At 43.3% G+C, this 17,646-nt stretch overlaps 1 protein-coding gene across 1 annotated transcript in view; it reads right to left on the minus strand.

The window, feature by feature from the left end:
• LOC149279033 (histone-lysine N-methyltransferase 2D-like) overlaps nt 1-17,646 on the minus strand; it is a 33,117-nt gene that overhangs the window by 5,446 nt on the left and 10,025 nt on the right. Inside the window, exons 18-36 of the mRNA XM_089501506.1 lie at nt 17,340-17,560; nt 17,032-17,105; nt 16,696-16,746; nt 14,691-16,445; nt 13,973-14,146; nt 13,568-13,722; nt 11,420-12,876; nt 10,609-10,732; nt 10,310-10,394; nt 10,104-10,170; nt 8,301-8,533; nt 7,326-7,877; nt 2,910-6,422; nt 2,271-2,408; nt 1,949-2,116; nt 1,691-1,847; nt 1,041-1,140; nt 471-646; nt 88-236 (exon numbers count right to left, since the gene is read on the minus strand). Of these exons, the coding sequence (XP_089357632.1) occupies nt 88-236; nt 471-646; nt 1,041-1,140; nt 1,691-1,847; nt 1,949-2,116; nt 2,271-2,408; nt 2,910-6,422; nt 7,326-7,877; nt 8,301-8,533; nt 10,104-10,170; nt 10,310-10,394; nt 10,609-10,732; nt 11,420-12,876; nt 13,568-13,722; nt 13,973-14,146; nt 14,691-16,445; nt 16,696-16,746; nt 17,032-17,105; nt 17,340-17,560 (9,349 nt within the window). The remainder of the gene's footprint in view (nt 1-87; nt 237-470; nt 647-1,040; nt 1,141-1,690; nt 1,848-1,948; nt 2,117-2,270; nt 2,409-2,909; nt 6,423-7,325; nt 7,878-8,300; nt 8,534-10,103; nt 10,171-10,309; nt 10,395-10,608; nt 10,733-11,419; nt 12,877-13,567; nt 13,723-13,972; nt 14,147-14,690; nt 16,446-16,695; nt 16,747-17,031; nt 17,106-17,339; nt 17,561-17,646) is intronic.

The raw sequence follows: 17,646 nt of genomic DNA on the forward strand, positions 1-17,646 counted from the left end.
GTGGGGCAAAAATAAGGCATTAACACCTGCAAGTCTGTCTTCACCAACATCATTTCTAATTTAATTCTATTTATGCAGTTCACATACCTTAGCAGCTGCTGCAGAAACCGTGAACATAACTGAAACTTCACTGCTTTTGGCTTTCTCCCAATTTGCAGCTCCTCCTGCAGCATGGACTTTCTCAGTATTGCCTGATGGAACAGATAACGTATCCATCGGCTTCACGTCTGGAAACACTGTTAGCGGAAAATTAACAACTGCATTATGTAAGGCATGTACACAACCTATATGGGGGGGGGGGGGGGGGGAGTGTCGCCCTTATAAGGAACAAATAATTCTGAGACTAGAGTCAAATTAACAAGGAGCTGACCCAGAGCAAACACTAAAAATAAAAAATACATTTAAAAAAACCCCGCTAGATTTCTTATCTAGTTGAAAAAGATCACCACGATGCAGCACATTACACTTACCTGGAATGGAGCAGCGTGGTATAAGCGGTATGACGGGAGATAAAGCTCTTTCCTCCTGCTCTTCCTTCACATCACACAGGGAAGGGAAACGCTGAGTGTCCTCTCCAACAACGCTTTCTGGAGAGGAGGCTGGAACAATGCTATCAGGAGAGTCACTATCCTCATCACTCTCCATTCTGTAACGTGAAACAAGTCAACATGTCAACCTCATGATGTAATCCTTGTGACGATGAGAAGCTACAGCCACCATCCAAAACGGTAACAATTGAAATCTGTGGGATCCTTAAGTAGCTTGTCCCAGCTGTCACCGACAATGGGTGCAAATACATGTGATTAAAAAATAGCCTCAGCTTGATGAATATCTGCTTAATGGTATATTCAGTATTGGATGCAGTTATATTGGGAGTGCTGGTATTTATGAACACTGACCGAGAACTTTTAATAAATCGCAAGGACCATACATTACCAATTAATGCAGGCATCCAGTAATAGCCAGAGGTATATAACCGACTGCCCTTAATACAAATACAAGTTATTCCAGTACTTAAGCTGCAGCTTAACCGCCCTTACCTGACATCCTCGCTTTGGTTGTGTGGAGGGGTAGGTAATGCAGCCAGCAGGTCCAGACTACGCTCCACTACAAAAACACAAAAGTAATCAGAAGCTGCTTCTGCACAGCTAGAAAGCATCATACATTTTATCAAAGACAAGTCAAAAACACATGCATGCTCTAAAATTACCCCAAACCTTTACTGGGGGTTACTTTGGCTTAATGTGGTTCTGTTATGTTAAAGGGAAAGTTAAATACAACAAAAAATATCCTTAACCCTTTAGTGACAGAGGGGTTTTATTGCACACGTGACCGGAGCTCTTTTGCTATTTTTAGCGTATCTTGGTGCATTTCTTCAATGACAACTAGAGCTCTCTTTTTATACCACACACACATACATATATTCCCTTTGATTTCGTGTGAATAATATATTAAAAAACTGGACAAACTGTTTTATATTTTACTTTCTTATACAAATTAGGTGCCATTGATAAAAAAATAAAAAAAAATAAAAATACCCAATTTATGTCCAACATGGACATGCCTAACTCTCCTAAGAGGGGGTTCATTCACTAAACTAACTTCACCACACATTATTAACAGTCAAAGGGTTTCAACTTCAAAGAGGAAGCTGCCTCATTGCACCGACAATAAGGCAAAAAGGGCTTACCTTTCTTAACTTCAGCTTCGGAACTGTTCTCAGCCTCCTTCTTAGCATCATTCAGATCTTCAGCTGCAGTCACACCGTTCACCATTTTCTGCTGCACAGAAGGTGGTGGAGTTGGGGGCAAGGAGGAGGGAGGTGTAGGAGGATTACTGAGGTTATTCTGTGAAAGGGAAAAAATAAGCTTAATATATATTTTTCATTCTTTGATGCAACACCATCAAGAAATGCCCATTTTGCCCTTTACATTATGCTTTCACATACCTTGCTGAGAAGCTGGGTGTAATAATCTGGGATGCTCTCCAAGGCTCCACTGCCAAATGTTCCTTTAAGGGGACATTTACCATTAACAGGGCTACTACTCCCAAACGGGGCAAAGAGACTGAAATTAGCGGTAATAGAAGGTTCAACCAATGGCAACAATGACAGCTCCTGTAGAACGGGGAAATAAAATCAGTATAAAAATTAAGTTATACCACCAGACTTACGCTATCACAAATAAACCACTGTGTGATTTTGTCTACTTTGTGTCAAACCCACACTAGGAATAACGTACATTATAGTGTGGTCATAGTCGCAAAAGTACCTGCTTTAGCTGTTTCATGATGGCATCTGGAGATTTCAGACTGTCTTCTCTGCGAATCTTTTTGCGCGAGTTTTGTACTTTTTCATTGGCCTTCTGGTTTCTTTTTGGCTTGGCAAGAGCTTTCTTTCCAGAAATATCCTGCCAAATAAAAACAGAACACAGTGAAAATACAGTAAGCACCCAATTGATGAAGAGAATGGTATTAGTTTATGGTATTAAAATATTTTGAAACAAATTACATAACAAATGAAGTACACTGCACCTAGCTGGAAACACCACTATAAATACTGGTTTTCTAGAAATCAAAGTAGATATAACCTTTAACCTGAGAGACAACTAGACCCTACTTTATAAAACTGGAAGATATGCAAACTATTAGTGTTTGTAAGAGTCAAGATGAACTCTTACGTTATAAAAGTTTATTTTGTGAGCAGCAATGTGACGAGGTAGCAGAGGAAACACTCAACTGGGCTTGGGGGCCCAATATCTACTATCTCAACCTGCAGATCCTTGTTCGTGGTTTTGTTTCTTATAAACATTAAAGTAAAATGCACTCTGCAATACTCGCTAGAAATAGCTATACCTCAAAAGTACAAACCTTAACCATTTAATAAAGTTTGCCATTGTGGTCACACTCACCTCATTATTTTGCGAGACACCCTGCAGTTTCTGCTCAAGAACACTCAACTTGTTGTCAATGTGGCCATTGATGTCTGAGTGAAGACTTTCGGAACTGCGCTGAGAAGCAAGCTGAACAGTCTTTGCACGCAGCAGTTTCTGTAGAAGGAGATGCCCAGCCTCTGCCTTGGCCCCAGTAGTTAAATCACCATTCGGCTCACCCTTTAAATCCTGGGTAACAGACACAGCCTCTTCCATACACTCTTGCTTAAGATGTTTAGACAATTCAGTCCTGTCTCCATTATGCAGAGGGGCAGGTAAGTCTACTTTAGTAGTTTGTTCAGTTTGACTTTCATCCATTCTGCCCTCTTCTTGAGAGGATACATTAAGTTCGGTGTGTGCAGTTTCCACAGGTGTAGACTTGTTGCCAATGTTACTTGATAACTCCACCTGCCGTGACTGTCCAGAAGAGGGTGTAGAGTCCAAAAGCTCTGTCTGTTTTACATTAAGGGTATGGGCTTGTTGGACAGTAGACTCCGGCTGGATTGCAGAGCCCACTGGAGATGAGGACAAATCTGGCTTCTGGTTTTCAGCCAGTTGTGAAGATGAACTACTGGGACTAGCTTTGGCTACAGAAAATTCACTCTTAGACTGTGAGGCCATGACAAGCTCATCTGGAGGTCTGTTCTGAATTTGAGGTTTTGGCATTGGCATATTTCCTGGACATATAGCAGTGGGCTCTGATGGCTCCCTCTTTAGTGTTTGAGAACTTTCCAAATGCTGCTGGGCCTGCTGGCGAAACTGTTGAACGTGCATCTGAAGCTGTTGTTGTAGCTGTAACTGTTTCTCGGGTGGTGCCACAAGCATTTGCTGTTTCAAATGCAAAATCTGTTGCACTTGCTGAATTTGATGGGGTTGAAGTTGCTGCATTTGTTTTTGCTGCTGCATTTGAGTTTGCTTTAACTGCTGCATATTCTGTTGTGGGACTAGGTGTGACTGTTGAGTTTGTGCTTGTTGTATTTGTGACATATGCTGCTGTTGCTGAGGTTGCAGTTGCCCCTGTGCCTTTAACTGCTGCAACTGTGCCTGCTGAAGCTGCAACTGTATTTGCTGCTGATTGAATTGGTGTTTCAACTGAAGCTGTTGCATCTGGCTTTGTTGAGGCCCCACCTGTTGCAGTTGTGTGTTCTGTAAGGAGACTTGTTGCTGGATCTGATGCGGGTGCTGCTGCATCTGCATATTCTGCTGCTGAAATTGCACCTGTGTCTGATTTTGAAGCTGAATCTGTTGAGGTTGATGAAGTTGCTGAATTTGCAACACTTGTTGTGTCTGACTTTGTATTTGTTTCTGCAGCACTTGCTGTTGAAGTGACTGGTGCATTTGCGGTGACTGTACAGACTGTTGCTGCTGCGGTACTTGTGGCAAATGCTGCAAAGATTTCATCTGCTGAGTCATCAGATGTGATGCCATCAGCTGCTGTGAGTGATGTACCTGTTGAATCTGATGGTGCTGTATTGTCTGAGGCTCTGCTTCCTGCCTTTGATTGTGTTCCACTTTAATCACCTGTTCTGTTTGTTTTGACTCCTCCATTTGATTCGTCTCTTGGGTTTGTTCAGTTTGTTGCGCCTGTCCTGTTTGTTGTGGTAATGGATGCTGACGGATAGGTGGAGAGCCATTAGATTCTTGCTGCTTAACTTCAGTCTGGTGCTGTACGGTTTCCATTTGTTGCACTCTTGTTTGAGGGAATATTTGCTGATGCATCTGCTGCTGCAGTGCTTGCTGCATCTGTTGCTGAACCTGCTGCTGCATCTGTTGAGCTTGCTGCTGCTGCATCTGTTGAGCTTGCTGCTGCTGCATCTGTTGAGCTTGCTGCTGCATCTGTTGAGCTTGCTGCTGCTGCTGCATCTGTTGAGCTTGCTGCTGCTGCTGCATCTGTTGAGCTTGCTGCTGCATCTGTTGAGCTTGCTGCTGCTGCTGCATCTGTTGAGCTTGCTGCTGCTGCTGCATCTGTTGAGCTTGCTGCTGCTGCTGCATCTGTTGAGCTTGCTGCTGCTGCTGCATCTGTTGAGCTTGCTGCTGCTGCTGCATCTGTTGAGCTTGCTGCTGCATCTGTTGAGCTTGCTGCACCTGCTGCATCTGTTGAGCTTGCTGCACCTGCTGCATCTGTTGAGCTTGCTGCTGCTGCACCTGCTGAGCTTGCTGCATCTGTTGAACTTGCTGCTGTACCTGCTGCTGCACCTGCATCTGTTGAGCTTGCTGCTGCTGCACCTGCTGCATCTGTTGAACTTGCTGCACCTGCTGAGCTTGCTGCTGCTGCATCTGTTGAACTTGCTGCTGCACCTGCGGCTGCATGTGTTGAGCTTGCTGCTGCATCTGTTGAACTTGCTGCTGCACCTGCTGCAACTGGTGACCTTGCTGCTGCAACTGGTGACCTTGCTGCAACTGTTGAGCTTGCTGCTGCACCTGCTGTCCTTGCTGCTGCTGCAACTGCTGAGCTTGCTGCTGCACCTGATGCACTTGCTGCAACTGCTGAGCTTGCTGTTGCACTTGCTGCAACTGCTGAGCTTGCTGTTGCAAATGTTGATTTTGCAGTTGTATCTGCATCTTTTGCTGCTGCAACATCTGCACTTGTTGCTGAGTTTGCTGAAGCACCTGTTGCTGCTGTGCTTGCTGAACCATCTGCTGTTGCACTTGCTGCAAAGGTTGCTGCAACTGTTGCATGCAAATTTGCTGTGTTTGTGGTAAGTGCTGCTGAGCCTGTTGGAGTTGCTGCATTTGATGTTGCTGCACTTGTGGTGCCTGATTAAGCATTTGATGCTGTGTTTGCTGCATCTGATGCGGTTGTACTTGCTGTATTTGTGGTGACTGCTGGACTTGGGTAATTTGATGCTGTGGTGGTTGTTGCGATGGTGGTGGCTGCTGCAGCTGAGACTGTATTTGTGGAACTTGCTGCATCTGAAGTGACTGAACTTGTGATTGCTGGAGTTGTTGCATCTGGTACTGCTGTGACTGTGGATGAGCTGCAACCACTTGCTGAGGCTGCATCTGTGGCATTCTGTATTGAGGTGGTGGCAACTGTCTCAGATTTCCAGTGCTCTGGGAAGGCTGACCAGATGGAGATTCCTGAGACTGAGTAGGGCAGAATCTTGCCATACCTGGAGATTTCAGCAATGGGCTTTGAGCCAGCTCATTTACTTGTGGTGACCCTGTGTGTTCTTGCGTCACTTTCTGTACACCAATTGGCTGGGTTTCTTCAGTGTAGCCTGTCTGAACCTGTTCAGGGGCCACTGATCCAGTTTGATGAACAGGGAAAGCTCCTCTGGAGGGCGTCTGAACCCCTGGAGTCCCATTGGAGGATGTGTGTGAAGAAGCAGACTGTATTGCTTGCTCCTGAAATGAGGTTTGTCTCAAAGCTTGGTTCTGAGCTTGCTGGTGTCTTTGAATGAGAATAGCTTGTAGCTGCTGCTGCTGTTGTGGGGTCAAATGTCGCAAATTTGGATTCTTAGCAATGATACCCTGCAACTGTGCTTTAATCTGAGCCATGAGTGGACTGTTTTGTCCCATGAAATTAACAGCATTTTGCATTTGCTGTGCACTTGGAACTAGCCTCTGTTGCCCTAATGGATTTGTCATGTGCTGTGCGGCACCTTTGGTTTGCTGTTCATTCCCTTGTGCCTGTGTCTGACTATGACCAATAACCCTCTGAGCCTGGGTCATACTTGGTGTCTGGTCCCCCATCACATTTTGTTGTGAAGCAGCAGAAGTAAGATGTGAGTCTTGTGACAGGTGATGTTGAGTGCTTGGAACCGTATCTATACCTTGCTGTGGGGTTGGAAGAACAATGCTGTGCTGTTGCCTTACAGATTGCTGCATTGGACTAGTTACACCAAATGGAGCCTGTAGCTGATCCTGTGGTTGGTTCAGCTGCACAGCATCTTCCACTGGTACTGGATGTTGAGGATCTGTTTCTTGATTTAGAGAGAGACCAGAACTGTGATTCAGCTGTTCCTGAGATGGCGCATCTCTAGAATCCTGGCTAGCTGGGCTGCATGTTGGCTGCTGTTGTCCTTGAGACACCCGAGTGTCTCCATTGTTTTGTAGAAGTGAGCCCTCAGTCACAGCAGAATCACTATTATTCAAGACCGGACCCTGTTGAGGGTGAATATTTTGCTGACTTCCAGATGGTGCAGTAGCTTGCATTTGTCCTACAGCTGAATTCTGGGGCATTGTGGACCCCGTTTGGCCTAAACCTATTTGCTGCTGCATGTGGGAAACACCAATTACATTTTGTTGAGGTTGTGATAGAAGCAGCCTTTGCCCCATCACATTTTGAGATTGAGCAGCTGATGAAGACCCAAGCACCCGCTGCTGCGTAATTAAAATTTGCCTTTGCTGATTAGGGTGATGTTGTAATACAGTTGCTGGAGGTTGACCAACAAGTGCTTGCTGTGGCTGTGATGAGCCCTGCTGCGGCATTAACCCATGGGAATTTGTCATAAGCCCATGTTGCTTGCCCAGTATTGTTTGAGGCAGACTGTTTTGAAAGCCAGGATGTTGTTGGGGTTGAAATTTCTGAGCTAGCTGCATCCTCTGCTGCTGTAGCTGCCTTTCTTGGATCATCCTTTGTTCCGGTGTAAGACCATGGACAGTCTGCGGGTAAAAGCCGCCCGAAGTCCCAGGAATGGCCGTGCTGCTTCCTTGCGCTTGGTGTTGCTGTGGTATTGACTTAACGTATGACACACCTTGTTGGGCTTGCATGGATACGCCAGGCTGCAGACCTCGAAGGTTGCCAGGCTGTCCAATCAACTGGTTGTGTTGTATGGATCCAGCTTGTTGGAGACCATGTGCTGCCATTAGCTGACCTGGAGCCTTGGTGAGAACTCGTGAGTTTTGATTGGGACTGAGGGGCAGGACTCCACAGGTTTGCTGCTGCTGTTTATTCCGATACTCTGTCATCAGGTTTGTATGTTCCTTTTGCTGTTTACGGACCTGGGATGTGAAAAACAAATAACGGTTTTATTTGGATTTACAACAAGGTTCTGCTAAACTTTACACTGACATATAATAGGAACATTTCCAGATTCAAGCTTGCTTTAAAATTAAAGTGAAACTGCAGATGGAAATTCCATTCTGTAGCTGTACATTTTCTTCTGTACCTAGCCCAAGGATATTTACAAACTAGAATAAGAGGGGACGCTTCCTCTACCGCAGATCAGATTATCAGGAAACATAACTTGCTGCCATGAGTCTAATAAAACTTTTAATAATAAATGTTAACACTTTTCATGGTTGTGTTTCTAATTTAAAATGGGATTTAGGTCCCTTTGCCAACATAAATAAGAGCAGGTTAGTACAGCTTTATACAGGTGTAAAATCCCATAAGCATGATACTAGTCCTATCACCACACACACCTGGTCCAGTTGTTTCTGGATCTTGCTTTGTTGCTCTGTGACTAATTTTAGCTTCTCTGCATCTGCTTCAGGAAATTCACGTCCAGCTTTTTTTGCCGTCCGTTGTTTAGCACACAGAGCTTTTCGGGATTTCCTGTGAACCCCTATCTGTTCTTCAAGCACCTTTAACTGCATTTGCAAGAGCTGCTGCGTGTGGAAGAGCCACTCCTCATACTGACGTTGGTCTGCTTCATCTACAGGGAAGCAGAAAGTAATACCCGTTAGCCATACCTTTTATTGATTTGCTTGACGACATTCTCTGTAACAATGTAGCTGTCTTCATACATACAGTTGTGATCAAAAGTTTGCATACCTTGGAGATTTGGTAATAAATGTACCATGTTTTAAGAAAACATGAATGAGCAGGAAATTTTTTTTTTATTTCTTATGGGATTCATATTCAACTGTAGGTTATAACAGAATGGCACAATCATAAAACAAAAGAAAAAAAATTGAAATGACCCCCATTCAAAAAGTCTGCATACCCTTAATTCTTAATACGGTGTATTGCCCCATTTAGCATCAATGACAGCGTGCAATCTTTTGTAATAGTTGTCTGAGGCCCCAAATTTTTCAGGTGGTATGGCTGCCCGTTTGTCCTGGCAAAATGCCTCCAGGTCCTGCATTCTTTGGTCACTTGCATGAACCACACATTTGAGATCTCCCCAGAGTAGCTCAATGATATTAAAGTCAGGAGACTTATGGTAACTCCAGGACCTTCGCCTGTTTCTGCTGTAACCACTGGAGGGTCAACTTGGCCTTGTGCTTAGTGTCATTCACTAAGCGAAACTCCAAGAGCATCTCATGCGCAGCCTTCGTGCGGAAGAATGCAAATTGTCTGCCAGTATTTTCTGATAACATGCTGCATTCATCTTGCCATCAATTTTCACAAGATTTCCTGTGCCCTTAGAGCTCACACACTCCCAAAACATCAGTGAGCCACCACCATGCTTTACAGTGGGGATGGTATTCTTTGATATAGGCCATGTTGACCCCTCTCCAAACAAAGCGCTTGGTTATGACCATAAAGCTCTATTTTGGTCTAGCCACTCCAAATTACTGCGTGCCAGAAGCCGTGAGGTGTGTCAAGGTGTTGTCTGGCATATTGTAACCTGGCCTGTTTGTGACATTGGCGCACTAAAGTCTTCTGACAACTCGACCAAGGAGCTCAATTTTGTTCAAGTATCGTTGTATTGTGCTCCTTGAAACAACCACACAGTCTCTTTCCAGAGCAGCCTGTATTCCTCCTATCACCTGTGGGATTTCCTTTGTATCCCGAACAATTCTTCTGACAGTTGTGGCTGAAATCTTCCTTGGTCTACCTGACCTTGGCTTGGTATCAAGAGATCCCCACATTTTCCACTTCTCAATAAGTGATTGAATAGTATTGACTGGCATTTTAAAGGCTTTGGATATCTTTTTGTATCCTTTTCCATCTTTATTAAGTTCCATTACGTTGTTACACAGGTCTTTTGACAGTTCTTTTCTGCTCCCCTTGGCTCAGTATCTAGTCTGTTTGGTGCATCCATGTGAGAGCTAACAAACCCATTACAATTTATACACAGACACTAATTGCGTGTCAGTTGTTGATCCAAATTTTTGGCCTTGTTACCGACAATAAATGGCTTCATATGATCACTAGCCTTCAATAAAAGATTTCTTTTGCACGATCACTCATTTTTAAAATCAATGCCGACATTTCACAATTTCTGCCAGGGTATGCAAACTTCTGAGAACAACTATATAACCATATAAAATACTTACTGATTGCTCCTTGAACAAATGCAGGTGGATTGGGCCGAGGTTGAGATGGGTCAATGTTGGTCCTTTCCTAAAAAAACAGCAACATAAGATGTAGCGCAAAATATGCCTATATATGGAATGAAAACTAAGGACGGGAACTCTTTTCGGCAACAATCAGCTTTATTACTCCATGGACTTAATTGCCAAATACAAAAATGTACACTTACCTGTGTGGCACCAGCAGGTGCTTGACTGCTAGGTTCTATTGCTCCTGGAACTCCTAATCTTTGAGCAAGCAGGGATACCTGTTGCCTTTAGAAAAAAACAACACAATCACAATTAGTAGAGGCTTATAACAAGCAGTTCTCTAATCACGGTTTCATATATGGATATATACAAGACAATCCAACTGAATAACGGCCATAATTTTTTTTTCTTTTTTTAAGTCACTGTTTGGAGATGTTAATACATAAGAATTCACAGAGTAATATAATCCCTATTGGATTCTCACCCTATTAGATCATACCTGTTAATTCCAGGAGTGACTCCAATTGTGCCTTGAGCCATCACCTTCTTTATTCCCTTCAAAGCAACCATTTTTGCTTTGGCAATAGGATCCATTATATCATCAGCCGCAAACTTATCAAGATCTAGCAAGCAAACAAACACTTTCAAACATTTTGCAGCCTTATATACACTGTTTAAAAAAAGTAGCCAAAACACATTTTAAATAATTTCTTGCATAGCACAGTTTAGAGTGATAGGAAAATTGAATTTCAGTCAATTTCTATTAAATGCTGTTGTAGTCCTATAGCTCGTGCAGAACACCATTCCTTCTGCACCAGCTGGAGCAATGAAGGAAAGCTAAAAATCTGCATACTACACGATAAACTCATTTTAAAAGGGGAACTCTCACCAATATTACTAGTACAAGATTAAAATTTTCACAGGATTGTGCCTGATCCTTTTTGCATGTTTTTGGGCAGCTGCATATTAATAATTTATACATGCTCTACTTTCGTCATCTTAGAACATCATACAGCCTGTGCTAAACAGAATTGTTCAGTCATCAAGCTCGACACAAATATTTATGGAGCAACAGGTTTTATCCACATTGCCATAATGGATCAGCTCAGTATAGGGATGTCTTAAAATCTGCCTTTTATTTTTAATTTTCTTAAAAATATTTTTTTGTAAATGAAAAGCATACTACATCTAGCAAACTAAAATGAAACTTGTTCTTCAAAGTTAAAAACAGGTATACAGAACATTTTAGAAATGCTTTAACTATACAATACGCATATAGAAAAATGTTATATATAAAAAAATCTATTTACCTGTATCAGGGAAAAAACTATTGGCCAAAGGCGGCTGCTGCTGCATGACCAGCTGCTGAGGGTTGGGAGGTAGAACCTGCTGCGACGTTCCACTACTCTGTATCATGTGTGGCGCTCCAAGTAAGTGACTTTGAGGCATACCTAGGGATGACTCCAAAGCAGTGCTAGTTTGTGCTCCCACAAGCCTCTGTTGCATCTGTTGCTGTGGGGTTAGAAGCTGTGCAGTGGAATTCAATCCCTGATGTCTAGATGTTAGCCCATGCCCCACCATGCCGACTTGGTGGCCATCTGGATGTGGTTGAATGTGGACTGCCTGCTGTTGATTTGACACCGCTGAAGTATTTATAACTGGATGCTGATGCACACCCTCCGGATGCTGCCCTGACATCAGCTGTTTCTTCTGCTGTTCATTTTTTTCGTGTTCCAGAAGGTCCTCTATAAGTAAAGGTAGCTCACTAGCTTCTAAGGAGCTCTCCATTTTGTCTATGTCGTCACCAGGAGAATGGCGAGGTCCTTGCAGATCCAGAGCCCCATCATGCAGCTCAAACTTTCCAAGCATTAGGTTGCTCTGATTGCCAACTGCAGAGGCTATGCTTGATTCTTTGCTTTGAAAGAGCGATTCCGTCAGATTTGTTGTGTGGGCAGCAGTTGCACCTAGAGACTGGGGCACTGTTCCAGTCTTTAACAAACTAACACCTGCAGTTTTATCAGTGATATGAATAGCTTCTGTTTTAATGGACACTGAACTGGTAGCTGAAAACTGACAGGTGCTAGCATTCAGTCCTCCATCTTCTAACTTTGGTTTTAAGTCACCTGAATACGGCAGTTGCTTTGTTTCCACCGAGGCAGGCATTTGGCCTTTTTCAACTCCACTAAAAGTGCGAGTGCCCCCTTCAACTGCAAGATTACCTACTAACCTGTCTTTGGTTATCTCCACTTTTGCATCAGATGGCAGCTCTTGCTGCACACTTTTAGGAATGCAGTCTGTCTTTGCATCACTAACATCGGGATCTACCTTTAGCATCGCCTCCTCTTCTGCTTTCTCGTTGGCAGATTCAACCAGTCGCAAATGCTCATTGAAGATGTCCTTTTTGTCCCCCGTGTCCAACTCTGGATCAGTATATGCCAAGAGGTCAAACTCATCCCCATTTAAGAGATCATCAAGGTGGGGGTCATTTGTCTCAAGATTATCTAGGTTGTCCAAATCATCATCTGCTTTTGCCACATCAAGGCTTAAATTGGCTAAATCATCATCCTCCAAGTCTTTGTGGGTGTCAAAATCAACATCTAGTTCTGGGGGGTCATCACAAGGGACTCGTTCACCCTCTAATGCAGGAACGGTTTCCTTAGACCCTTCAAGCTGGGCTGGACCACGTGCTGGAGCAAGGGAGGCAGGTTCTTGATGGTCTGGCAACCCAGTAGCAGTGTCAACTTTGGTTTGGCTGGGTTGCTGGACACTAATCAGATTTACCCCTTGAGTAGGTGTATTAGACAAGACTTTCTGGTGCTGCAACAATGGATTTCTCATTATTGGTACTTGCAATGGGTTTCCATCCCCTCTCATGACTCCTGGTGGCAACTGTGCGTTACATTGGTCACCTGGCAAATAAAAGCGTGGTCTGTTTTGAAGCCCAGGTGGTGAGAAAGCAGGTCCCAAGGGTAACTTTTGTCCATGATGTCTCAATTCAATATAAGGTGCACCCCCAACGGTTACGGATGCTGTAACCTGATCTGCTGGAAAGGGCAATCGAGACACCCCGCCACTGCCAACTGTAGTTAGTGTAGATCGGTTCATTTCCTGGAAGCGATTAGGTGTCCTGTGGGGTGCAACTGGTGACTGCCAGATCTGCTGATGTTCAGAATAAGATCCTCTTGAATAAAATACCTGGGGACCTTCTGTGGAGTGTCTGTAAAATGAAAGCGACCACAAGCACTATAAGTATCCACATTTGGGAGAGGAGCCTTTTAACATTTAGAAGGATTTGTAAAACTAAGATATGACTTCAGATGCAAAAACATTTCAAGACCTGAATACACATTTTAGCCATTATGATGTTAAGGATAGTAATTAAATGACCCAAATTAATGTTGATCTTTGCATAGGACTTTTTTTCAAAACGATGCAAAAATCAACCAAATTAAACATACCTCCCAGAAACGTCAAGAGCACCAGAGGATGGGGTGGGCATTGGTGTGCCAATTCGATCTTCTGTGGGAAAAGTGGTTGGAGTTGCTGTTTGCCCAGAGAGTTTACCCACCACAGCACCAGGAGAAGGAGGAATTACTCCAAGACTGGACTTCTCCTACAACAAAGAAGAAAAGATAAATGATTAAAACAGGTGTACTTACTGTATATCCGATAAAATACCTTGAGAATCATTTGTAAGTTAGTGTAAACAAAAATGCCAATTTCACTAAAAGCACAACACGTTCTGCTTTTATTATGCGTTTCAAGAGCTTAACACTAAGCAAAAGTGCAAAGTAGGTAAAAGGGTTATTGGAAATAGTAAGTAGCACAGCTTGCATTTGATGCTCGAATCAGGGGTATTTTACCGGTGTCTGAGGGTACATTACAACACGACCAGCAGCATCATAGCTTTGCCCAATGGATTCCGCATTCCACCCGGCGTGCGATGAGCTCAGAGCAGCTGCCGCCGCTTCCTTTTCTTGTCGTAATGTGTTCCTCTGTATCTGCTGTCTTATGAGTAGTTCTCGCAGTCTCTGCCGCTGAAAGGCATAAGAAAAGGCCACTGAATTAAACTAAGATGTAATAAATATCAAAGCACAACTCAATTTCCAAACATGCAAAGCATTCAAAAGATATTTATACTAATATACAAAATGTTCCCAACAAAGGCAGAATGGTCTTTATCTTCTGTGGAATTCTTGATCATATATATATATATATATATATATATTAGCACAGTGCAGAGCTGTCATGTACTACAAAAAGTACTTGTTCTTACCAAAGATACTGCCATCATCTGCTTAATGTATATATGTTCTGCATTAACTGATATATGTTGATCAATAAATTAATAAAAGCTAGAAGAGAGTTTTGTAGCCAAGGTAACCACATTCTTGGAATATATTGATATTATATATTATTATATATAAAGATGACTTATAGCAATATAATCACATAACACCCTTTCAGACACGTTTACGTATAGAAGATGATAATATTCAGTATTACAATCATGGAAAGCTGAAAGATACATGGCTCCCACCCAAAAATGATGTCACAAGCCAAGTAGAAGGTAGCATATACCTGTCGCTGTTTTTCTAGCTCTGTCTGGCTCAAGTTGCTTAGAGCAGTCTCAGAGGTGCCTTGCATCTCTGGCATTTCACGAACTGAAGCACCAATAGCATTAAGCATCCCAGGTATCTCTTCCCTTTGCTTTTCTGACGGAGAATTCAAGCTTGGCCTCTGACCGGTACCAGAAGGCTGATAGGAAGCTTCTTGGGGCAGAACTGAAGGAGGACGCAACGGAGACTGAGCATATACTTCAGATGTGCTGCTATTTCCTGATGAATGCGGGCTGCCCGAAGGGTGGAAAGAAGGGGCAGTGTTGCTACTAGGAGATGTATAACTTTGTGGCTTGCCAGGAGTGAAATGGCTGTTCATAGAATGGGAGGGAGAACTCTTCACATTATCTCCTGGGGAATGAGGAAAAGTGAAACATTGTTGGCTCTGGGAGTTTGTGTACACATTGGCGCCAGGAGAACGAGCAAACATAGGAGACTGCTGTTGGTTCAATTGCACTTTCTGGTGGAGTTCGAGTGATGGTTGAAAACCTGAACTAGCAGGAGAGGTGTGAGTAAGCTGGGTGGTAGGTTTGAAACCAGTTTCTGAGACCTGAGGTCGAAGAGGTTTATGAGGCGGTGCAAAAGGATCCCTTGAGTGGGGTCGAGAAGGTGGACGAGAATATGGATCTGGAGACTGAAATCGTGGAGTGACTGGGGACTGGCAAAATGCCTCTGTGGACAATGGTCTAGGCGTTAATGGGGACTGAGAGCTGCCCTGTGATTGTGGGCTGGTGGGAATACGTGTGAACGGGTCAGTCATCAGAGGTCGCGCAGTCATCGTGCTGGTTCCTTCCACTGATTGGGGGCGAGGAGTTAGAGGAGGTTGCGAGTAGGGGTCAGTGTACGGGGCAGCAGATGGTGGCCTGTACATGTCTGAATGATGTTGAGGTGATACCACCTGTGCCTGCATGTGAGAATCTCTGTGAAGAGGTGCAGGGCTATGGGGCTCTATTTGAGAGAGCCTGGGCGTTAAAGGTGCTTTGAATACATCACATTTAGTCTCTCCTGTCCCCTCTGATGACCCAGCACTATGTGGAAAACCAGGAGAACCAATGCCAACATCTTCCTTCTTGATCTGAAGTAAAATGGCATCAGATGGTCTCTTATGATCACCATAGCGTGAGGGAGACAGCATAGGCTCAGCAGGTTTGGTGGAACACTCAGATGGCTGGCACTGCTTTGGACCAGGACTTCCCACCAATGAGATGTTATCATTAGAGCCAGTAGGATAGCGTGGTTTAAGAAACGGTTCTGGGGTGAGTGGCTGGTGGTGGGGAGTGGCTGCGTTGCAAGCCTGATAATCCATACTTTGAGCTGTATGCTGGTTCTCTGATCCAGAAAGAGTCTGAAAGCCCCCACCAGGAGCTGGAGACTGCGTCAAAGAAGACTGATATCTGCCATCTAATGAGTAAGCAGGGGAATTGGGAAAAAGCTCCTGAGATGGAGATTGAGGAGGCAGTTTGAAGAACACATCACTTGGGGATTCGGCCCCTGGAGTGCTAGCTGATGAGGGCTTAAGAAACACATCCGAGGAGGAGGTAGACATCCCAGATCCTGTAGACATGAAAAGCTCTCGTCCTGATGCAACGCCAGTCCTAAAATCAGCAGCGCCACCAGGCTGAGACCCCGGTTGGATTGGCATCTGAAGATGAAGCATAGGGCGATCTGTTTTCCGAACATCAACTTTGGACTGCTTGTTTATCTGATTTTCTGCTTGCTGTTAAAAAATAAATAAATAAACACTGAGTATACTGTAATAAAAATATATATCTATCTCATAAGGCAACTAGTACATCAGTAGCTGAAAGTTTTTTTGTTTTTTTACTTTTAGTTCTTCTATAACACTTCTATATTGAATCCATTACAGAACACAAATCAGCATGGCACTTGGATCTACACTAACATATTCTATACATAAGTCTTTCACTGTGTACCAAGACGTAACAAAAAAAAAACCCCAAACATACCTTCTGAACTTTGCTGATACGGTGTGCTGCACGATTGTCTTTGGCCTTTTGCTGTAGTAGGAAATGGAAAATTGGAAAATGCATGTACAGTTAGAATATTGTTTTCCAGTACATGTCAAAATAGAACATTGATAGAAAATGCTCTTCAGTAGAATTTTTTTATTTTTTTGTTACCATGTCAAAGATGCAGGCCAGTAAGAACCAACAAGACAAAGCTAGTCAACATGTTTTAGTCATGAGTTAACCATTTATCCATTTAAACATGGATCTGCCAAATTACTACAACTAGGTCCATTCACCAAAACATAACCCAGTTTTTACTTATACAACACTTACCAAATACGGAGCTTTGTCCGGAGCTGGAACTTTCCTCCACAGCTTCATGATCTGCTTACAACGACTCGACCAATCTACAGAAAAAGTTATAATGAAATCAAAACATAGCGCACCATCGCTACACCGCACTCAGAGAAAAAAATTCAGTTTGAGAACAAAAAACTCACAATAATGATAATAAATTTAGCTTTACTTTTAATTTTATTAAGCAGTAGCAGGCTGAAAAGGTTATACAATATTTTAAAATGCTAAAAAGTTCCCTATTGAACAAGCTTCAACAGGTACATCTACAAGGACATTTTTCACACCTGGGTATTCCTGTTTGAGGTTTGGGAAGTTTTTATTAGCATAGAGGACGGGTGATATTGTAGACAGCTCCCCTAATTCCTCATCTTTCTCCCAACGTTGTAGGCTGCGCTGGTTGTAGGAAAGGCCATCTGTTTCCCCCTCAGTGGTCGGTGTGGTTGGAGTAGATGCTGTAGTCCATGAACCATCAGTGTCACAGTGCTCAGGACTAAATAAGCCAGTCCTGTTTCAAAAAGAACAATGGGGTTAGATAATCTATGTACTTTTTTTTTTTTAATTTATTTAAATGAGCCCGAGTATTCAGGACCA

Source organism: Sceloporus occidentalis, unplaced genomic scaffold (assembly GCF_023333645.1).
Source record: "Sceloporus occidentalis isolate IW3139 unplaced genomic scaffold, rSceOcc1.0.p SCAF_175, whole genome shotgun sequence".
Taxonomy (NCBI): domain Eukaryota; kingdom Metazoa; phylum Chordata; class Lepidosauria; order Squamata; family Phrynosomatidae; genus Sceloporus; species Sceloporus occidentalis.